This window comes from Phoenix dactylifera, unplaced genomic scaffold (assembly GCF_009389715.1).
Source record: "Phoenix dactylifera cultivar Barhee BC4 unplaced genomic scaffold, palm_55x_up_171113_PBpolish2nd_filt_p 000724F, whole genome shotgun sequence".
Lineage (NCBI taxonomy): Eukaryota > Viridiplantae > Streptophyta > Magnoliopsida > Arecales > Arecaceae > Phoenix > Phoenix dactylifera.
The window spans coordinates 223,934-244,513 of record NW_024068102.1 but is presented as its reverse complement, the minus strand read 5'-3'; the positions used below and the strand labels follow the sequence as shown (position 1 = coordinate 244,513).

General features: G+C 41.2%; 1 protein-coding gene across 1 annotated transcript in view; it reads right to left on the bottom strand.

Annotated features, from left to right (window-relative positions):
- Positions 1 to 10,213: 10,213 nt before the first annotated feature.
- Positions 10,214 to 20,580, bottom strand: part of LOC120107013 — a 43,202-nt gene continuing 32,835 nt past the window's right edge. The window contains exon 3 of the mRNA XM_039120157.1: positions 10,214 to 10,735. Within this exon, the coding sequence (XP_038976085.1) occupies positions 10,214 to 10,735 (522 nt within the window). The remainder of the gene's footprint in view (positions 10,736 to 20,580) is intronic.

The window sequence follows — 20,580 nt, the reverse complement described above, 5'->3', positions numbered from 1 at the left end:
GCTCGACTTTCCTATCGAGCTCCCCAACCCGAGGAACCGTCGCCGTGGTTTGCTCCGGCTCACCGGTGGTCTGGGGCAGATTCCGGCTTCAGGGGTTGGGGTTTCCGTTGGGACCTTCCCCAGGCAGCTCTCTCCGGGGGGAGGTCCGCCCTTTCATTGTTGGCCCTTGAAGAGCCATGAAGATTCTGGCCCTGGGGGACCGGACCGTTGGGAGGGGACTCCGGCAAAGAGCTGGGCCTGCGGGGGGAGCGTTGGTAAGGCCTCCTCACGTCGCAGGCCTTGAACGACGGCCGCAAGGCCTGGACTTGCTGCACCAGGGCATTGAATTGCTCCGACTGGACCTGAGGAACCGGGCAGCCGGAGCAGGTGGAATTCTGGACGGAATGTCCAGGACTCTTGTCGGGGGACGCCGGGAGGATTGTTGGAGGCTCCTTTACTTCTCAACCTTCATGATCGCACTGCGAGCCCTTCCTCTAGGCGCCACACTGTTGCTGGAAATTGGGAACCCCGGGACAAGACGATCGTCCTGTCGAGGCAGGGGGAGCCTTCTGGCGGAATGCGAGGGAGTGAGATGATGCCGTCGGCGGCCGGGGCGTCCTTCTGTCCGGGCCCCAGGGGGTGCCTGCAGAAAAAGCCGGTGCGCCGGGTCTTCCGGCGCCGGCCCTCCGATGCTTAAGGTTAGAGGGGGCAAAATAGTGTTTTAAAGAAAATGGGAGCAGTAGTCTTTCTTCCCTTTCTTCTTCCCCCCCCCCCCTTTTTATAGGGAGGGTTTTACTGCGATGTGACCGGGACAAGGCCGTCGTACAGCTCGGCAGTGTTCTTTGATCCGAGTGCATGGACAAGTAAATAATTACACTGATGTCGGAGTAAGGCCGTCGTACGACCTGAGCCGTCACGCGATCGGGTGAATCATTGCATTGATGTCGGCGGTGAGGCTGGGGTCAGACTTATCATGGCGGACAGGACTCTGCCGAGCTGATTTGCCGTGGAGAACTGAGGATCCGTAGATGAAAGGAGCCACGCGCATTAATTGTTGCGTAGGCCGGAGATTCACATTAATTGTTGCGTAGGCCGGAGATTCACATTAATTGTTGCGTGAAACTGAGGATTTGCCGGGATCATGTGTAATAAATGCTGGGGGCAGTGGCAGGATATGGCCCTTGACCGGACCTCGGAGAGGTACGGCCGCGGCAGGTGGTCGACAAAGACCCGCCTTTGAGGTCGGAAGTCCTCTAGGTCGGATGATCCGGGATCGGACGCTCTGGGGTCGGGCGCCGACCTCAGTCGTCCGGAGTTGTCGACTGCGTAATCTTCCCGGTGGCAGGGTTATTGTATTACTGGGGGAAAACCGTATTCCCCCAACACATATAAAGTAATTTGTGAAGTTGCTTTGAGAATTACCCCGTTATACATTTATTTCCTTGCTACAGTTCCTCAAGTGAAAATTCTCACTAGGCCGCCACGAAGAGCTTTTGGCATGTATTATATAACAAAGTCGCACAAGGGCTCTTGTTGTTGACTTAAAATCTCTAATAATATGAATACCATTCTTTAGGTAATAAGAACATGTCTACAAACATATTTCGATTAATTATAGAATGGACTCTCTCCTATTTTCAAATGAATTGACACTGTTCTCTGATATATAGCCTGCAGTTTTTCACTCCTGTAAACTCAAATCCAATTAAGCCAAGTGGCATAATACATCTGCTTCATGCTAGCGTGCAACAAATCAATGGTCATATATGACAGCAATAGTTCCAAAATAGAAATAATGATGCGAATTCTAACAAATTTTTATTTACCCTCTATGGAAGCATGAGGGTTCATTTTTCTTCTCTTTGTAGACAACAAGGTGACACTGCTAACCATTTACTTGCTTCATGTCTCTTTGCAAGAAGACTGTGATGGAAGTTCACCGTTGCTACGGGTGTTTCTTTTATTCCTTCATTGTTGTCAGAAGAAAAACACTGCAAAGTTGGGATATAGTGACGGTTATCCTAGATTGTCATTTGGCTTAAAAGTAGCACATGAACATTTTTTAGATGAGGAAGAAATAGAGGATGCATTGTTGGCTAAGTTGTCCTCATCAAGGAATGGATGTGTAATGCTTTTAAAAGCTTCAAGTCTTTCTGCATTTTTTTTATATCTACCTTTGAGAAGTTGTAATTGCTATTTTCCTTGCCTCCTTTTTGAGATGATGTATCATTTCATTTTTTAATGAATTTGAGCTTCAACCTATTTCCTCTCCCATAAAAAATTGTCATTCTATGATTGAAGGCAATCATAATGCTAGCTTTTATTTGATTCCTAAGATTTCCCATGACTTCATCTATACTTTGATTTTATTGTACCACAAAGCCTTCCATATAATATACGTTCATAATATGATTTATCCACTGAGGAACTAAATATTATATCAAAGACAAAAGATTCTGATGTGGCACTCAATAAGCACAATGATATGGTGTGACCATATTAGTAGAGCTCATGATCTATGCGGCAACCCTCTCTCACTCAGAATTTTTCAAGGCACCTTGGTTAGAACTCTCTTTTTTTGCCAACCTAAGAGCCGAGAAGAGCAAACCTAGAATAGCCGATCCAGAGAGCCAAGGAACCTCGCTCGACCCAACAACCAACTAGCCTGGTGATTAGTCCGAGCCAAGCAGAGACTCCTCATAGTAGAAGAGGACCAGCCTTTTTGCCCAAATGCACATGAGGCTTTGGAAGTTCTCTCATGTGCTAGGATGTTACAGCACGTTCTCAAATTGTTATGTCGTGTTAGTATTTTGTTACAACACGACTCCAAGTTTGTTAGGATGCAATCTTAGAAAAATTCAGATTTCCAACTATAAAGAAATCAAAAGATCCTCCACAAAAAGGTAACAAGTAACTTACTTTAACTAGGTGAGGCTCTATCTCTTCATTTTCCTCCTTCATTCCCATAAAAAAGATACGTCTTTGATGTATCAAAGGGCCCAGCCAGAGTAAAGCTCCGTCGAGTTCTCTGAACTTATCTATTGTCTTGCAGGTGTATGGAGATATCCGCATCACTATCCCGAGATTAAGTGGCAGTAGATTGGCACCATCTGTGGAAAACTGAATAAGGAGCTATGCCGCTTAGAAGGAGTAACCAATACACAACATCCCCCATCAAGCCTCAAGGTAGCCCAAGAGAGGGCACCATGAGAGAGTCCCATCTTCTATAGTAGTGGTGGTCAATTCTACCGCTTCAACAACCCTCGAGGATGCTCGTGACCGTAGAGCAGTTTGACCGGCTTTAGTAAGCATGGTCCAAGCCTTGGATGATCTAGTCAGGGGCTGGTACTAGAGAAAAAGATCCAGTCAGCAGAACTTTCCAAAGAACTATCAGGTTAGTGGTCTACTCCTAGCCAAAGGGATGATCGACTTCACCATTGTTGGTCTTAAGAAAGTGGCAGAAAGAGCTCCTGTTCTGAGAATAAATCGAGAGGGTCTGAGGGGAGTTCCAATGTCGGGCGAGGTTCGCTCGCTCAAAGAGAGGGGAGATGGTTCCAAGGAGATTAGGAGACTTATTTGACTCGACGTCTCGGTGAAATGAACGAGCCTGGCTCAAGTTATGGAGGAGGTGAGGGAGAAGAAGGCTAGCAACTCAAACGAACCAAACCTTTGCAATGTGCCAACCTTCACAAAGCAAATAATGACGGAACCCCTTCCTCCAAGGTTCAAGATGCCCATGGTGGAGCCATATGATGGAATTACAAACCCTATTGACCACCTAGAGTCTTTCAAGGCTCTTATGTTGTTTCATGGAGCTTCTGATGCCATCATGTGTTGAGCCTTCATAGCAACTCTGAAGAAGGCTGCCCAAACATGGTATTCCAACCTTTAGCCATACTCGATTAGCTTGTTTAACCTTCTCAGTTAGAGATGCATGGGCCCTTTCACTAGTAGTCGCAACTGCTAGAAGACCCCTATGACCTTTGATGACCCAAAGATTGATTCATAGATTGATTTTGATGATCACAAAACCTTGAAGTATAGATACTAATGTTTATATTGCAAGGAGAAAGATATTTATTTTGCAAGGAACATAGCAAGTTGGAAGAACACAAGAAGGCCTCCAAAGCTCTCAAGTTGGAAGAAAGCTACAATTTATTGGTCCAAAGTTTAAAGTTCAAAGGATTCAAATTGGAGGAGTAAAATCAAAGGAAAAATTCAAAAGAACAGTCTTCGAGTCGACTCCAGTGGAATTCGAGTCGACTCCGGAGAAGTATGAGTCGACTCCGGAGAAGTATGAGTCGACTCCTAGGAGTCACAGGCAGAAAAGTCAGAGAGTAGTTTTCGGGTCTGAGATTCGAGTCGACTCCAGTGGCACGCGAGTCGACTCCAATGATTGGCAAGTTGACTCCAAAGAAAGCATGAGTCGACTCTAAGCGGAACACAAAGAAAAAGTCAGAGAGCATTTTTGGGGACTCTGAGATTCGAGTCGACTCCCCGCATTGCACGAGTCGACTCCGAGACTCCGCGACCATCAACAGACAGAAGACCAAGTTACTGCCTCTGAGAGCCGAGTCGACTCCAAGACTGGACGAGCCAAAAGACAGAGGATCGGGAGTTCGGGCTCTGAGATTCGAGTCGACTCCCAGGACAGTCGAGTCGACTCGAGTGGATCAAATTCAAAATTGGATCCACGGACTTTAGTGGACGAGCCGACTCCTGCAACAGGCGAGTCGACTCCTGATCGCGCGAGTCGACTCCGATCCCAACGGTAATATTGTCAGGAAGTGTAGACTGTGTCCAACGGCTCTATTTTTGTCTCTAACGGCTATATTCTTGTTTCCCACGCCATCTAAAGCTATAAAAACAAGAAGAGAGCTAGGGGAGAACTCATGGAAGTGGGAGAGATCATCTAGGAAAGAGATCTCAAAGAGATTACAAAGAAAATCTCCCATAAGCACAAAAGGGCCATCCAAAACGAAATAGAGAGAAGAAGAGCATCCAAGTGAATCCGAAAGCTTCCTCTCCATCCGTGTGCTGCCTCGGGGATCCTCTACTTCATGCCAAATCAGAGGAGGATCAAGTAAAGAAGAAGCCGAGCTCCTCCATCTTCAAAACTCGTTTGAGGGCTTCTCTTTACTCTATTTGTTTATATTGTCATATCTGCTTGTTTAAGAAGCTTTGATTTGTTTTTATTCTTTGTTTTAATATCTTGTAACTTGATTCAATCAAGGGATTGAATCAAGGGGTTAAAGGTTTGTTGGTGAGCCAAAGGGAAAACCAACGGTGCAAGGTTTGTTGGTGAGCCAAAGGGAAAACCAACGGGATTAAGGTTTGTTGGTGAGCCAAAGGGAAAACCAACGGGGTTTAGGTTTGTTGGTGAGCCGAGGGTAAAACCAACGTGTAAGGGTTTGATTGTGAGCCCGGAAAAACAATCGGGGTTGGTTCTAGTCGGTGAGCCTGGAAAAACCGACCGAGTTCGTTGTGCGCTCGTAAAACAACAAGTTGGGTTGTGAGCTTGTAAAACAACCGGCTGTAATCGGTAGGATTATAGTGAAATTCCCAAGAGGTCTTGGGGAGTGGATGTAGGTGCTGGGGTGCACCGAACCACTATATGTCCTCTGTGTTTGTAATGCCTCTAGTTATTGTCTAACTAACACACTTACTTACTTAGATAAATTGCTTGCTTAATTCTTATCCGCACATCCTTTAGTTGCAAGCATATTTAATCAAGTCGAAGTCTATACATCAAACCCTTGCTAAGTTTAACTTTCACTGTGCATCTATACAACTTAGCATAGTTAATCAAAAAGTTTTAGAAGTAGTATAAAAGTTTTAAAAGACCCAATTCACCCCCCCTCTTGGGTTGTATCTACTGGGCAACAAGTGGTATCAGAGCAGGTGCTCAAATATTATTTGTAGTCTTAACCGACTAGAGCCAAAGATCATGACAACTCAAATAGATAGTTTTCTAGGAGAAGGACAATCAATTGATACACCTCCACTATTTAATGGCATAAACTATACACATTGGAAAATACGCATGCGCATTTTTATACAATCAGTTGATTATAATTTATGGAGCGTTATAGTCAATGGAACACACACAAACACTAGTCATAATGAGAAAATGGCTCAACAAAATTCAAAAGCCATGAACCTACTATATTGTGCACTAGATAGGAATGAGTTTAATTGCATATCTTCTTGCATGACTGCTAAAGAAATATGGAATATGCTTGAAGACAAATATGAATGCACTAACAAATCTGAAACATCATGTGTAGAAGGAGAGCAGTATCACATTGAAAATCTATGCTTGGTGGCACAAGAGGTACATGCTGAAACTGAAAGCAATTTTACATTTGATGAACTCCATGATGCCTTTTCTGATTTGTATTTAGAATATAAGAAACTTATTTGTAAGAACAAAAACTTGAAGATTGAAAATCAAATTCTAATAGATGAAAAACTGAAACTAACCAGTAAAACTGAAATCTTAATTAAAGAAAATCAAGAACTAAATCAAAGAGATCAACTTCTCACTGAAAGTCATGATAAACTTAAGAAAAATAATGAGTTACTTTCAGAAGATAACAGAAGATTAACTATAGAAGTTGACAGATTAAAACCTGTTGTTGAAAGATTTACCCTCAGCTCTGAAAAATTGAACCTAATGATAAATAATCAAAGAGCTGAATTTGATAAAGTTACATTAGGATATCAACCTTGGTACACCCAAAAACCTTTTAAGAATATGTTTGTTAAAACAGTTTTTAATTACTCTAAAACAGATTCTTATAAACAAAAGCTAAGTAAAATCTCTTCTGTTGTTCCTAAATCTATACATTACAAATTTGATGAACCAAAAAGGGAGAAACAGAAAATTAAAAGTTTTCCTACTACTCATGTTCGATCTAAGTGTGTTAAATTCAACAAGAGGATACAGAAATACATCCCTTGTAATCCTAAAATCTGTAAATTCATGGACAAAATAGCTATTAAGAGAATATGGGTTCCAAAAGGAACAATTATAGCTAACCTACAAGGACCCAAAAGAGCTTGGGTTCCTAAGTTGAAAATATGATTATTCTTTCAGCAAGCATGTCTAGCTATCCAAGGTTCTAATGAAAGATGTTATCTAAACAATGGGTGCTCTAGACATGTGTTAAAGAATTGAATTTAAAATGTAATTAAAAAGAATGATTTAAATGAAAGAAAGAATGAAATAAGTAATTCTTACATCTTCTCGTATTGAAATTACTTTATTAGTTGATTAAAACATAACTTGAAAGTGTTAATCATTTTTGTGATATAAGTGATATTCTTTTTGGGTATGAAAAGAAAATATATTCAAATCACTTCATTTTTTTTTGTATGCTCCACTCACTATTGGATAAGTTGCTAAATGATTAATTAATTCATTAAAAATAACTCTATGAATCCTCTATATGCTTGATTAAGAATTTTTATCCATGGCATTATTTTTATTGATCATCAATATGATAATGGATACTTGGTATGTTTTTGAATATATGCACTATGAATACCAAGATTAAAGAAACCATCTTTAGCATACAAAATCAACTCATGCTAGTATGTACTTAATCTCAATAGACCTTGCCATTGGCTTACTTAAATTATCTTCTTAAAGGTCAAAGTTTTGCTATGCATGCTAACTAAGGAAACAACCAAAAATCATTTCTAAATCTAAAGATGTTGTTTCCATCTCTAAGTTTTCAAAAGCTTACATTGGATTTGTTCTTGGCAAATAAAACTAAAGTATTTTTCTGTATTTGCTAAATCTTGTAAAAGTGTTTCAAATGAAAAAGATTTCCAAACTGTGAAGATAAAGAGTATCATGGCACAGTGTTGAAAACCAAAATCCTGATAAAAGTTATACAGAAAATAATATTAAATTTGATTATTTCAGCACCAAGAACACTATAAGTAAAATAGGATTAATAGAATCTTTGAAGAATTGAAAAAGGTAATGTTGTATGATAGTCATCTACTTAAATGATTTTTAAAAGCTATCATCAATACTTGTCATACATATGACTTCTATTAGATCTATTTTTGATGAAAACTTCTTTTGATCTTCTGAAAAATAGAAAATAAACTATTGCGTATCTCTCATATTTTTCAGTCGTACATGTTATGCTTGATATGTTCTCTAGAAAAGTAATGCCAAATCTGATAAAGATACTTCTATCCTTGGATATCATTCATGAAGCAATGCATATAGAACATTCAATGAAAAGATTCAAGTTGTAGAAATATTAATTCATTCTATTCCTTATGAGACTAATGATTTATTATGAAGATACTAAAATTAAATTATATATGTATACCGTTAATCTTTTACATATAACAATCTGAAAACTTGTTAATAATTAGAATCAAAAATTGGATTTTTCAGATATGCACTTAATGAAGAAAATTGATGACTACTAAAAGACTAAATCAAGAAAAGAGGAAATAGATCTTGATAAAGATTCTTGCATGATTAGAAGTAAAGATCATCATTATCATGTGCTTGCTTCATGAGCTTTATATTTTGTCAAATGAATGTGTAGAATTCACTCCTATGTGGTTACTTCATTAAAAAGGAGATCTATGAAAAATAACCACCATATTTGAAAACACTCATTACAAATATGTTAAAGCAATATATAATGTGGAACAAGCATCAACAGCATGATACAAAAGCTCAAGCAACCTTTTTGATAGAAAGTAATAGTGATAAATCTTTGCATCAAAAAGAAGAATTTGTGATATCTTACTTGCTCATAGTTTACATTGATGACATCATGACGCAATCGGGGTGGGCTGCAGAATTTTTCTTCTTTGATGATGGCTGAATTTTTTTTTTTTCTCTAAGCAATGGCAATGGAGGCTAGGGTTCTTTGTGGTGGAAGGAAGAAGAAAGAGGATGGGTTGGAAAAATTGATTTGAATTGGCAGCAATTGGCTCCAAAGAAAGGTTGGCGTTGGGCGGTTCTAGATTGCAATTGGATTCGTTGAGAGGAATCAATTCGAACCGATTGGATTGATCAATATAAGGTCTGATGGCTTGAGAGTTTTTTTGAGTATTAGATGGATTCTGAAAGGGATGAAGTATTAAAGAGGATGGAAGAAACTTTACTTAAATTTAATCAGGATTTCTAATAGGTTGGTGATGGAAGAACTAGGGCACAATCGGTACACCAAAAGGAACTAGTCTGAACCCGATTTGATGATCAATATGTTGGCTATATGAACATAGATTTTTTTGAAGAATATGAAGGTTGGAAGCTCTTGTGGCAGTGAGGGAACAATGGAGTATTTTTTTTTTTTTGGATTTTATTTCTAAAGGATAACTAAGGAAACTAGGTTGAGTCTCACACCCTAGGTTCCTAGAATTTGAGGAGAAGGTTGGGGCGTCTCACCTTTATCTTCTTCTCTCCAATGGTGCCTCACCAATGGCTGGAAAAGAGCCCTTCTTTTCGTGGTCTCTCTCTCACAAATCTCTAGAATTTTTTTCAAATAAATTTGATATCATTTCATTCATCAAAACCTCCTCTTATAAAGAGAAAGAGGTTGGAAGTTACGAACAGATTTACTTGGACTCAAAATCAGATAAGGACATTTTTTTAAAATTCAAATCTAACAATAAACTTCCTAAACAACTTGCCAACTAAAGGTTGGACAAGTGTCAACCCTTCATGGTGTGTGGGTTGGAGATTAGGAGCAGGAAACCCCAACCGCACCATTAATCAAACACCTTCTCGAGTACCAACATCAGTATGAAGTTCGGGAGACTCCTCAAATGTCATCTGATCTCCAAATTTTATGTTCTTATAGTCATTGAAAAGCTACGGATGTCTACTTTCCAACAAAATTTGAATCAACTTAATCGGACTTCTGTAGCTTCCGAAATCTTCAAAATACCATATGGTGTTCAATCTGTCATGGATTTTAACTGGATCTGAACTCTGAATTTCTTCCACATGTGAGAGGTCTTCATGGTAGAACTTCTCTTTCTTTTGACATGTGACCACTTCTAATTAGCCATGGACCCATTCATGCCTTGGACTCAATCTAATTGATATTGAAGAGGCTAACCCATTGTGAATCAAATCACTTATTGCATGGACTCAATCTAATTTCAGCTTGGACTCAACTTTGCTTGGACTAAAATTCATTCCACTCCTTCACCCAATGTCCCACGCCATTAGAATGAGGGTGGTGCTTCATGGTTGGGCTTCATCTCCACGCTCTCCCCATGATTCAATTGGGCTCAACATGATTGATATTGGAACTCCTTGAACCCCATGAAACTTGGTGCACACCCAAGAAGGGAACTCAATCTCCATGCCCAAGGGACTAGACCCAATACTCCATGCCCAAGGAGGATGCTCCTGCATCAATTCTCCCCTTCTGGAAAAAGACTCGACTCCGTCGAATTTTGCATTTGATAGAGCTCGTAGAAGTTCGGGTTCAGCTGTTGGACTCCCTCCATCTTTAATCATGTGCAATCTGAAATTAGTCGATCCTCCAATAAAAAACTTCTGGTATCCTCCTCGGTATGTGGGCATGATCTGATCAACTAGGATGTCCTCAATGGTATCCGTCGGGGCTGATCGTCGAAGAAGTGATGATGATACAGGTGGGATGTCTTCATCTTTAACATAGCGACCATCATAGGGCTGCAACTCTTCAACATAGTGACCATCGTAGGGCTGCAACTCTTCAACGTAGAAGATGGGGCTAACCTGCAAATCATCTGATAACTCGAGCACAAAGGTCTTAGTGTTAGATGTATGCCCTAGAAGCCAATTTGGCTGACACATTGTTGATTCTAGGGACATAATTTTGTACTTGACTATTTATTATTGAATAAATAAAAGGCATTTTCATTCATATTGTTTATGTGTCTATGAATCGTCCAAGAAATTAATAAGATGATGATACATATTCTCAAGAGTTGAGAATTCGAGCCATGTATCATTGGTGATTAATTTCTAAATGCTCTTGATCAATGGATCATCACGAGGACGGTGATCGATCCGATCAGTGCACAGATCACTTTCCTTCTGGATGGACGAGACTTGAGTCCACAGTGTAGGGACACTGAAGTGATAGTGCAGGTGCTTGTTAGAGAACAAGGGTACTGAGCGTGACCAAGACAAGAAGTCACTTGGATGTCTATCCACTCGTCAGTGACTTGCTTGATGTTGCAGTAGTGTGACTGGTCCTTTGACCTGCGGTGCTTCGGCTACTCACAGTGAGGTTATTGTAGTTTGACTGCACACATACATGGTCTCTAGCCATATGGGTCCATGCAGTGTAGATTGGCTGCAGTAGGTTCACTGTAGGAGTAGGGTATGCACCTATAAGGAATCTATCGACCTTGATAGAAGAGGAGTGATCCTATGTGATTTGTTAGACTGAGTTCTAAGACCTTGGCCAGGGCAGTAATATAAAGTGGAAAAAGAGTTTTCTACTATCGAACTCAAGTCGAATAAATCTTGACATATGACAGACGATGGGGTTTGACGAGTTGTCCATGACCTCCGTCCTGTAGGGATCCACGATAGTAGGACTGTATCACACGTTAACTGCACCTAGAGGTTCATCTTTCTATTCTACTGGGTAGCCACTACATGCTGCTAGGTGTCACTGGTGGATGGTGGGACTCATAGGGATTATCTTGATGATCGATAAACCCTAATGAGTTGAGTTGGAATCGTTCCAACCCATTGAAAGGAGTTTTCAATGATATTGAGATAGAGATAACAATATATCTCACTACCAGTCAGAATAGAACCTATGGGGTCACACACACTAGAAGTATTGACCGATCCGATGGTTGAAATCGTGATTAGGAATCACAAGTAATCAATTTGATTGATAAGAAGTTGAAGAAGGAAAGGGAATTAATTAATTGGACTTGAAACAAGAATCCTACTTTGGGTAGGATTCCTAGAGTCCTAATTGGATTAGGACTGGGAATCCTAGTTGGAGTAGGACTGGGATTCCTACTTGGAATAGGATTCCTACAATCCTAATGAGATTAGGAACTTTGAATTAAAATTGGATTCCTACTTGGAGTAGGATTCCTAGAAATCCTAATTGGATTAGGACTTCGAATTCAAATAAAGTCCTAATTGGATTAGGACTAAAATTAAACAAATCCTAATTGGATTAGGATTCCTTAAGTCCTAATTAATTATTAATCTAATGAATCAACATGACTCCTAATTGGATTAGGATTGAAGAGTTCAATTAAGTCATGATTCATTCAAGTCCTAATTGGATTAGGACTAGCGTAGATTGAACCCAAATTTGGCTAATCCTAATTAGATTAGGATTAAACCATGAGATAGGCACCTAATCCTTTTTGGAAGAGGATTGGGTTAACCAAGTAAGAGGGGCATCAGCCCCTCTTCACTTAGTTGGTGCGACATGAAGAGAGAAAGGGGGCCGGCGCCCCCTCTTGGAAAGTAGTCAAGGGCTCCTAACTTGTAGGAGCCCTTCATCCTTATTAAAGGAGGACTAGGGCCGGCGCCCTAGATGGACCTTTCTCCTCTTCATCACGTGGCCACCCCCTCTCCATCTCTCCTTGGTTCAGCCGCCATCAGCAAAGGGAAAAGAAGAGGAGGCGTCTCCCTCCTCTTGGTCTTCTTCCTTGGCTCCAACGCATGGAAAAAGAAGAAGGCTGCAGGGACTTTTGATCTTCTTCCCATCTTCATCCTTCTTCTTCCTCCTCTCAAGCACAATCAAGGGTTGATTGAAAGAGAGGACATCAGCCATCAAAAGCTATCTCTGCAAGGGAGCTAGCACCCCGGTGAGATAGAGAGCTTGGATCGGATCCTGCTTCGTGTGGATACCCGTAGAGGCCGGACGTTTGAACGGCTTCAAGCGAACCCTCTTCCAAAACCACGAATTCAGATTTGCGGTGATCATCTACCCGCGCAAGGTGAAGATTTGATCTTCCTAATAGTTTTAAAAGTTTTAATTCTTACCTAATTACGAAAGGTCTAGAAACAACGTTCATGCGATGAACGTCGAACCCGTGCATGCCGATTCCGCTGCCATCTGATTTTTGTTTTGAAATATCAGCGGCATGGGCGGGTTCCCAACAGTGGTATCAGAGCCTAGGCTTCATAGATTAAGGTAAGAATTAAATACCTAAAGGCATAATAGATCTGAAAATTGAATGATCATGCATGCTGAAAAATTCTGCATGCAGATTTTTCAGGGGTGCTGATTTTTGCATGCTGATTTTTATGTGATAAAAAGATGATTCTAAATGCATTGTTAATGGAATTGCAAAGTTTAGAATCATGATTAGCATGATCAGCGACCTATGTCATGATACAATCAGTTAGTTTTCAGATCTGAAAATTATAATTGTTGCATACGGTGATGATCATAGGATTCAACCCCTTTTGGTATCAAATGTAATGACCTGCGATGTGATCTGCGATGTCATGTAATTTTTCAGATGCTTGCATGCATCTTATTTGATGTTTTGAGAGGCCTGCGTGCCTCCTAAAAGGAGATGTAATTTATTTTTATTTTTATTTTACATCTGGTTGTATTTCTGTGATGTGATGTACATCAACGATCAAGTTGAAGCAAAGGCATGAGATGAAAGGTGATCTAAGCGGTTGATGGCGATGGGATCAAGAGTTGATCAAGGATCGAATCAAGGAGGCTTAGAACCAATTCAAGAGTAGAAGACCACTTGATCGATTGATGTGCATGTGCTTGTAATACGACCTAATTAGAATCCATGATCATCACCTATTTAAAGTTTAGCTTTAATTTGATGCTGCGATTATAACTGCCTGTGATGTGCCGTTTGCATGTGATGTGAATGCGAGTCGGGTAGATAGGTTTACATGTGATGTAGCAAACCCAATTGAGACCTAAATCAAAACCTCCTCAATCAAGTCGAGAGTGAACCGACATGAGCAAGTCATATTAGATTAATTAATCTAATTGGTGTCTAGGAAAGCATGAAAGGTGGTTACTTAATTAGGACCTTACTCTCTGAGTAAGGGGAGCCTCCCACCTGCTTACCTGGCCAATTGTTCGATTACCTCTTATGAAGGGCTCAAGTTGCAAACACTAAGACCTGATTAACCAATATTAAGTCAATAGGTCTTCCACTGTAGTAGAGCTGCTAAGGCCTTTCTGATGTTGATTTGTCTCGGCTGGACACAGTGGTCAAGTTGCATCGGGGGGCTGGACCTCTCTATAGACATGAGATGTTGTAGGGTAAAGGTGGGGTTGGGCACCAATAACTGTTAGGTGAGGACCCAATGACGACTTTATTCCTACGGTTATACGGTGGGTCTGACTTAACTAAGAAATGGGACCAATAACTGTTAGGTGAGGTCTTCATGGCTTAGAGACCAAGTTGCACTGCAACATGCTTGAGAAGCATTGTACAAGAGTTGTACACTCATCCATCTATGTGTCACCAATAACTGTTAGGTGAGGTGGCATATAAATCGGTGGGACCGCAGTACCCACTAGAAACCCTAGTCGTGTGGAATTTCCGTTTTCCTACCAGGGGAGTGTGAGGAATTCGAGAAAATAGTGGGAGTTACATTTGTTCTAAAAGACCTTAGAACAGATTAGGATCAAGTACAAAAGTCTAACTAGAATCTTTACTCTCTGCAGATACAATGTCGGCTTCAAACCCTCTGACCCGTATTCTTGAGACCAACCGACTGACCGGAACCAATTACAAAGACTGGCTTAGAAATCTCAAAATAGTTTTGGACTGTGAGAAGATAGGCTACATACTCGATTCAGATATCCCCACACTACCAGTACGTCCTACTGATGTTCAGCGTGAGTTGCATAAAAAGTGGTTGGATGATGACATTAGAGTAAAATGCTATATGATGGCATCCATGTCTAATGAACTCCAATGCCAGCATGAAAATATAAAGACTGCTAGGGACATACTGGCACACCTGCAAGAGTTGTATGGTGAGCAGAGTCGCACAGCTCGTTTTGAAGTGTCCAAGAGGCTTTTCAAAGCGAAGATGCGCGAAGGGCAGTCTGTCCATGATCATGGTCTGACCATGATCAAGGACCTAGAGGAGCTTGAGAAGCTCGGTATGGACATGCACAAGGAATTACAAGTGGATTTGATCCTACAGTCACTTCCTGATTCATTTGGTCAGTTTATAGTAAACTACCACATGAATAAGATTGAATGCACTAAGACTGAACTAATCAACATGTTGGTAACTGCTGAGGGAGCCTTGAAAGGTTCAAGGGGCAATGTCCTTGCTGCTGAGTTGACTTCTGGTTCCAAGAGAAAGTCTACTTGGAAGAAAAAGAAGCCTGCTAAGAAGCAGAAGAAAGACAAGAAGCCAAAGAAGGAAGTTCAAAAGAAAAAGGCTAACGACAAAAGAAAATGTTTCCACTGCAATGTCGAAGGCCACTGGAAGAGAAACTGTCCTTCATACCTCGAGAGCCTAAAGAACAAGAAAGGTGACATACCTTCAGAAGGTATAGACTTGCTCATAATTGAAACTAATCTAACGGTTTCTTCTACTTCTAGTTGGGTTATAGATTCTGGTTCTAGTGCTCATCTGTGCACTACCATGCAGGGTCTAAAGGAAAGTAGAAGGCTGGCGGAAGGTGCGGTAACCCTTAGGGTTGCCAACGGGGCAAAAGTTGCTGCTGTGGCTGTGGGCACCTACCATCTGCGACTACCGTCTGAATTTAGTTTAATACTTAGAGACTGCTATTATGTACCTGTTGCTAGCAGAAATTTGATTTCTGTTTCATGTCTAGCACAGGAAGGTCATGTTTTTACATTTGACAAAGACTGCTGTTCTATTTATTTAAGAAATAAAATAGTCGCACGTGGTTTCATGATCGACAGTCTCTATCATTTACATATGGATGTATCTGTGAATGTTACCGAGCAAGATATGAGTGCCAAAGGATCCAAAAGATCCAGAGATGAGATAAACCAAAGATATTTGTGGCACCTCAGACTTGGCCATATTGGAGACGATAGGATGAACAAAATGGATAAAGATGGGCTTCTCGGCTCATTGACTTCCGAGTCATATCCAGTTTGCGAGTCCTGTCTTCAAGGAAAAATGGCAAGACTGCCCTTTGTAGGACATGGGGAGAGGACCACTGAATTACTTGCCCTAGTACATACAGATGTATGTGGCCCATTCGATGTGCTAGCCAGGGGACGTTATTCGTACTTCATTACCTTTACTGATGATTATTCACGGTATGGGTATGTGTATCTTATGAGACACAAGTCTGAATCTTTTGAAAAGTTCAAAGAATTCAAGAATGAAGTAGAAAAACAAACAGGAAAACCTCTTAAGGCTCTTCGATCAGATCGAGGAGGAGAATACCTTAGTGGGGAATTCCGGGACTATCTCAAAGAAAATGGCATAGTCTCACAATGGACACCTCCGGGTACACCTCAACTCAACGGGGTGTCAGAGAGGAGGAATCGGACCCTATTGGATATGGTCAGGTCCATGATGAGCTTCACTGATTTACCTATGTTCCTTTGGGGAGATGCCTTACTCACAGCGATTTATTTATTGAATAGAGTTCCCTCTAAATCCGTTCCTACCACACCGTATGAGATATGGCATGGTAAGAAACCAAGTCTGGGTCATCTCAAGATTTGGGGATGTCCGGCCCACGTCAAGCGACTACAGGCGGACAAGTTAGAGGCTAGGACCATAAGTGCTCATTTTATAGGATATCCTAAAGAGTCATTAGGATACAATTTTTACGTCTCAGAGGATCACAATGTGTTTGTGAGCCGTCATGCCATCTTCTTGGAAAATCAGTTTATCCTTGATAGAGGCAATGGGAGGAAAATTGAGCTTGAAGAGAAAGAGTCTGAAAAGCAACGAGTCATGGATCCTATTGAACCCATTCATAAAGAGCCAGTACACGATGTCCCTCGACCACCTCGTAGATCTAGTAGGGTCTCCCATCCTCCCGATAGATACTTAGGTATACTAGAAGAGGATACCGAGGAAATGTTCCTAGTGGGAGATAGGGATCACATACAGGATCCCAAAACCTACAACGAGGCGATATCTGATATCGATTCCGAGAAATGGCTGGAAGCTATGAAGTCAGAGTTAGACTCCATGCATTCCAATCAAGTCTGGACCTTAGTAGATCCACCAGAAGGTATTGTACCTATTGGATGCAAATGGATCTACAAAATGAAGATAGGTTCGGATGGAGAGGTAGAGACCTATAAGGCAAGGCTTGTGGCGAAAGGGTATAGTCAGCATGAAGGCATTGACTATCAGGAGACCTTTTCACCTGTAGCCATGCTAAAATCCATCCGGACATTGCTTGCCATTGCAGCATTTCATGATTATGAAATCTGGCAGATGGATGTGAAAACTGCTTTCCTGAATGGATATCTTGATGAAGATATCTATATGGAACAGCCTTTGGGTTTCACTTCCAGTGATGGAGATCACAAGGTCTGCAAGCTGCAAAGGTCCATCTATGGACTAAAGCAAGCATCTCGGAGTTGGAACACTCGTTTCGATGATGCAATCAAAACGTTTGATTTTATCAAAAACGAAGAGGAACCGTGCGTTTACAAAAAGGTTAGTGGGAGTGCTGTCGTTTTTCTCGTACTGTACGTAGATGACATTCTCCTGATTGGGAATGATATTCCCATGCTAACCTCGGTCAAGGTCTGGTTGTCAAAAGAATTCTCCATGAAAGACCTTGGGGAAGCATCCTATATTTTGGGAATAAAGGTCTATAGAGATAGATCTAAAAGGATGCTTGGCCTGTCACAGAAGATGTACATAGAGGAGGTGCTGAAGAGGTTCAGCATGGAAAACTCCAAGAGGGGTCTCTTACCCCTTAGGCATGGAATTCATCTCTCCAAGAAGATGTGCCCCAACACATCTGAAGAGATTCAACGCATGAGCAAGATTCCCTATGCATTGGCAATAGGAAGCCTCATGTATGCCATGCTGTGTACACGACCTGATATAGCTCTTGCTGTGAGTGTCACAAGCAGATATCAGTCGGATCCAGGTAAGAAGCACTGGATAGCTGTGAAGAACAGTCTTAAGTACTTGAGAAGAACTAAGGACATGTTCTTAGTCTTTGGGAGAAGATCAGAGTTGAAGGTAGAAGGATGCACACATATTGATGATAGAGAGTCTACATCAGAATATGTGCAATTGTGATTCAGTAAATTGGAAGAGTTCCAAACAACCGATCATTATAGATTCTACCTTAGAAGCTGAATGTTAAGCCGTATCTAAGGGTGCAGTGGAAACCTTCTGATTAAAAGTTAATTGCAGAGTTAGGTGTAATGTCATTAGATGTCATAACACTTTAATGCGATAACATTGGCACCATAGCACTAGCTATGGAGCCATGGTCTCATCAGAAGTCCAAGCACATAGAACGGCGCTTCCATTTCATACGCGACTATGATGTAGAGGTGCAGAGAGTAGACTCCGTGGATAACGTGGCAGACCCGTTCACTAAGCAGCTGAGTCAGCAAAAGACTGAAGCCCACCTTGAGAAGATGGGCCTAAGATATATGACCAATTGGCTTTAGTGCAAGTGGGAGATTGTTAGATGTATGCCCTAGAAGCCAATTTGGCTGACACATTGTTGATTCTAGGGACATAATTTTGTACTTGACTATTTATTATTGAATAAATAAAAGGCATTTTCATTCATATTGTTTATGTGTCTATGAATCGTCCAAGAAATTAATAAGATGATGATACATATTCTCAAGAGTTGAGAATTCGAGCCATGTATCATTGGTGATTAATTTCTAAATGCTCCTGATCAATGGATCATCACGAGGACGGTGATCGATCCGATCAGTGCACAGATCACTTTCCTTCTGGATGGACGAGACTTGAGTCCACAGTGTAGGGACACTGAAGTGATAGTGCAGGTGCTTGTTAGAGAACAAGGGTACTGAGCGTGACCAAGACAAGAAGTCACTTGGATGTCTATCCACTCGTCAGTGACTTGCTTGATGTTGCAGTAGTGTGACTGGTCCTTTGACCTGCGGTGCTTCGGCTACTCACAGTGAGGTTATTGTAGTTTGACTGCACACATACATGGTCTCTAGCCATATGGGTCCATGCAGTGTAGATTGGCTGCAGTAGGTTCACTGTAGGAGTAGGGTATGCACCTATAAGGAATCTATCGACCTTGATAGAAGAGGAGTGATCCTATGTGATTTGTTAGACTGAGTTCTAAGACCTTGGCCAGGGCAGTAATATAAAGTGGAAAAAGAGTTTTCTACTATCGAACTCAAGTCGAATAAATCTTGACATATGACAGACGATGGGGTTTGACGAGTTGTCCATGACCTCCGTCCTGTAGGGATCCACGATAGTAGGACTGTATCACACGTTAACTGCACCTAGAGGTTCATCTTTCTATTCTACTGGGTAGCCACTACATGCTGCTAGGTGTCACTGGTGGATGGTGGGACTCATAGGGATTATCTTGATGATCGATAAACCCTAATGAGTTGAGTTAGAATCGTTCCAACCCATTGAAAGGAGTTTTCAATGATATTGAGATAGAGATCACAATATATCTCACTACCAGTCAGAATAGAACCTATGGGGTCACACACACTAGAAGTATTGACCGATCCGATGGTTGAAATCGTGATTAGGAATCACAAGTAATCAATTTGATTGATAAGAAGTTGAAGAAGGAAAGGGAATTAATTAATTGGACTTGAAACAAGAATCCTACTTTGGGTAGGATTCCTAGAGTCCTAATTGGATTAGGACTGGGAATCCTAGTTGGAGTAGGACTGGGATTCCTACTTGGAATAGGATTCCTACAATCCTAATGAGATTAGGAACTTTGAATTAAAATTGGATTCCTACTTGGAGTAGGATTCCTAGAAATCCTAATTGGATTAGGACTTCGAATTCAAATAAAGTCCTAATTGGATTAGGACTAAAATTAAACAAATCCTAATTGGATTAGGATTCCTTAAGTCCTAATTAATTATTAATCTAATGAATCAACATGACTCCTAATTGGATTAGGATTGAAGAGTTTAATTAAGTCATGATTCATTCAAGTCCTAATTGGATTAGGACTAGCGTAGATTGAACCCAAATTTGGCTAATCCTAATTAGATTAGGATTAAACCATGAGATAGGCACCTAATCCTTTTTGGAAGAGGATTGGGTTAACCAAGTAAGAGGGGCATCAGCCCCTCTTCACTTAGTTGGTGCGACATGAAGAGAGAAAGGGGGCCGGCGCCCCCTCTTGGAAAGTAGTCAAGGGGGCCTTCATCCTTATTAAAGGAGGACTAGGGCCGGCGCCCTAGATGGACCTTTCTCCTCTTCATCACGTGGCCACCCCCTCTCCATCTCTCCTTGGTTCAGCCGCCATCAGCAAAGGGAAAAGAAGAGGAGGCGTCTCCCTCCTCTTGGTCTTCTTCCTTGGCTCCAACGCATGGAAAAAGAAGAAGGCTGCAGGGACTTTTGATCTTCTTCCCATCTTCATCCTTCTTCTTCCTCCTCTCAAGCACAATCAAGGGTTGATTGAAAGAGAGGAG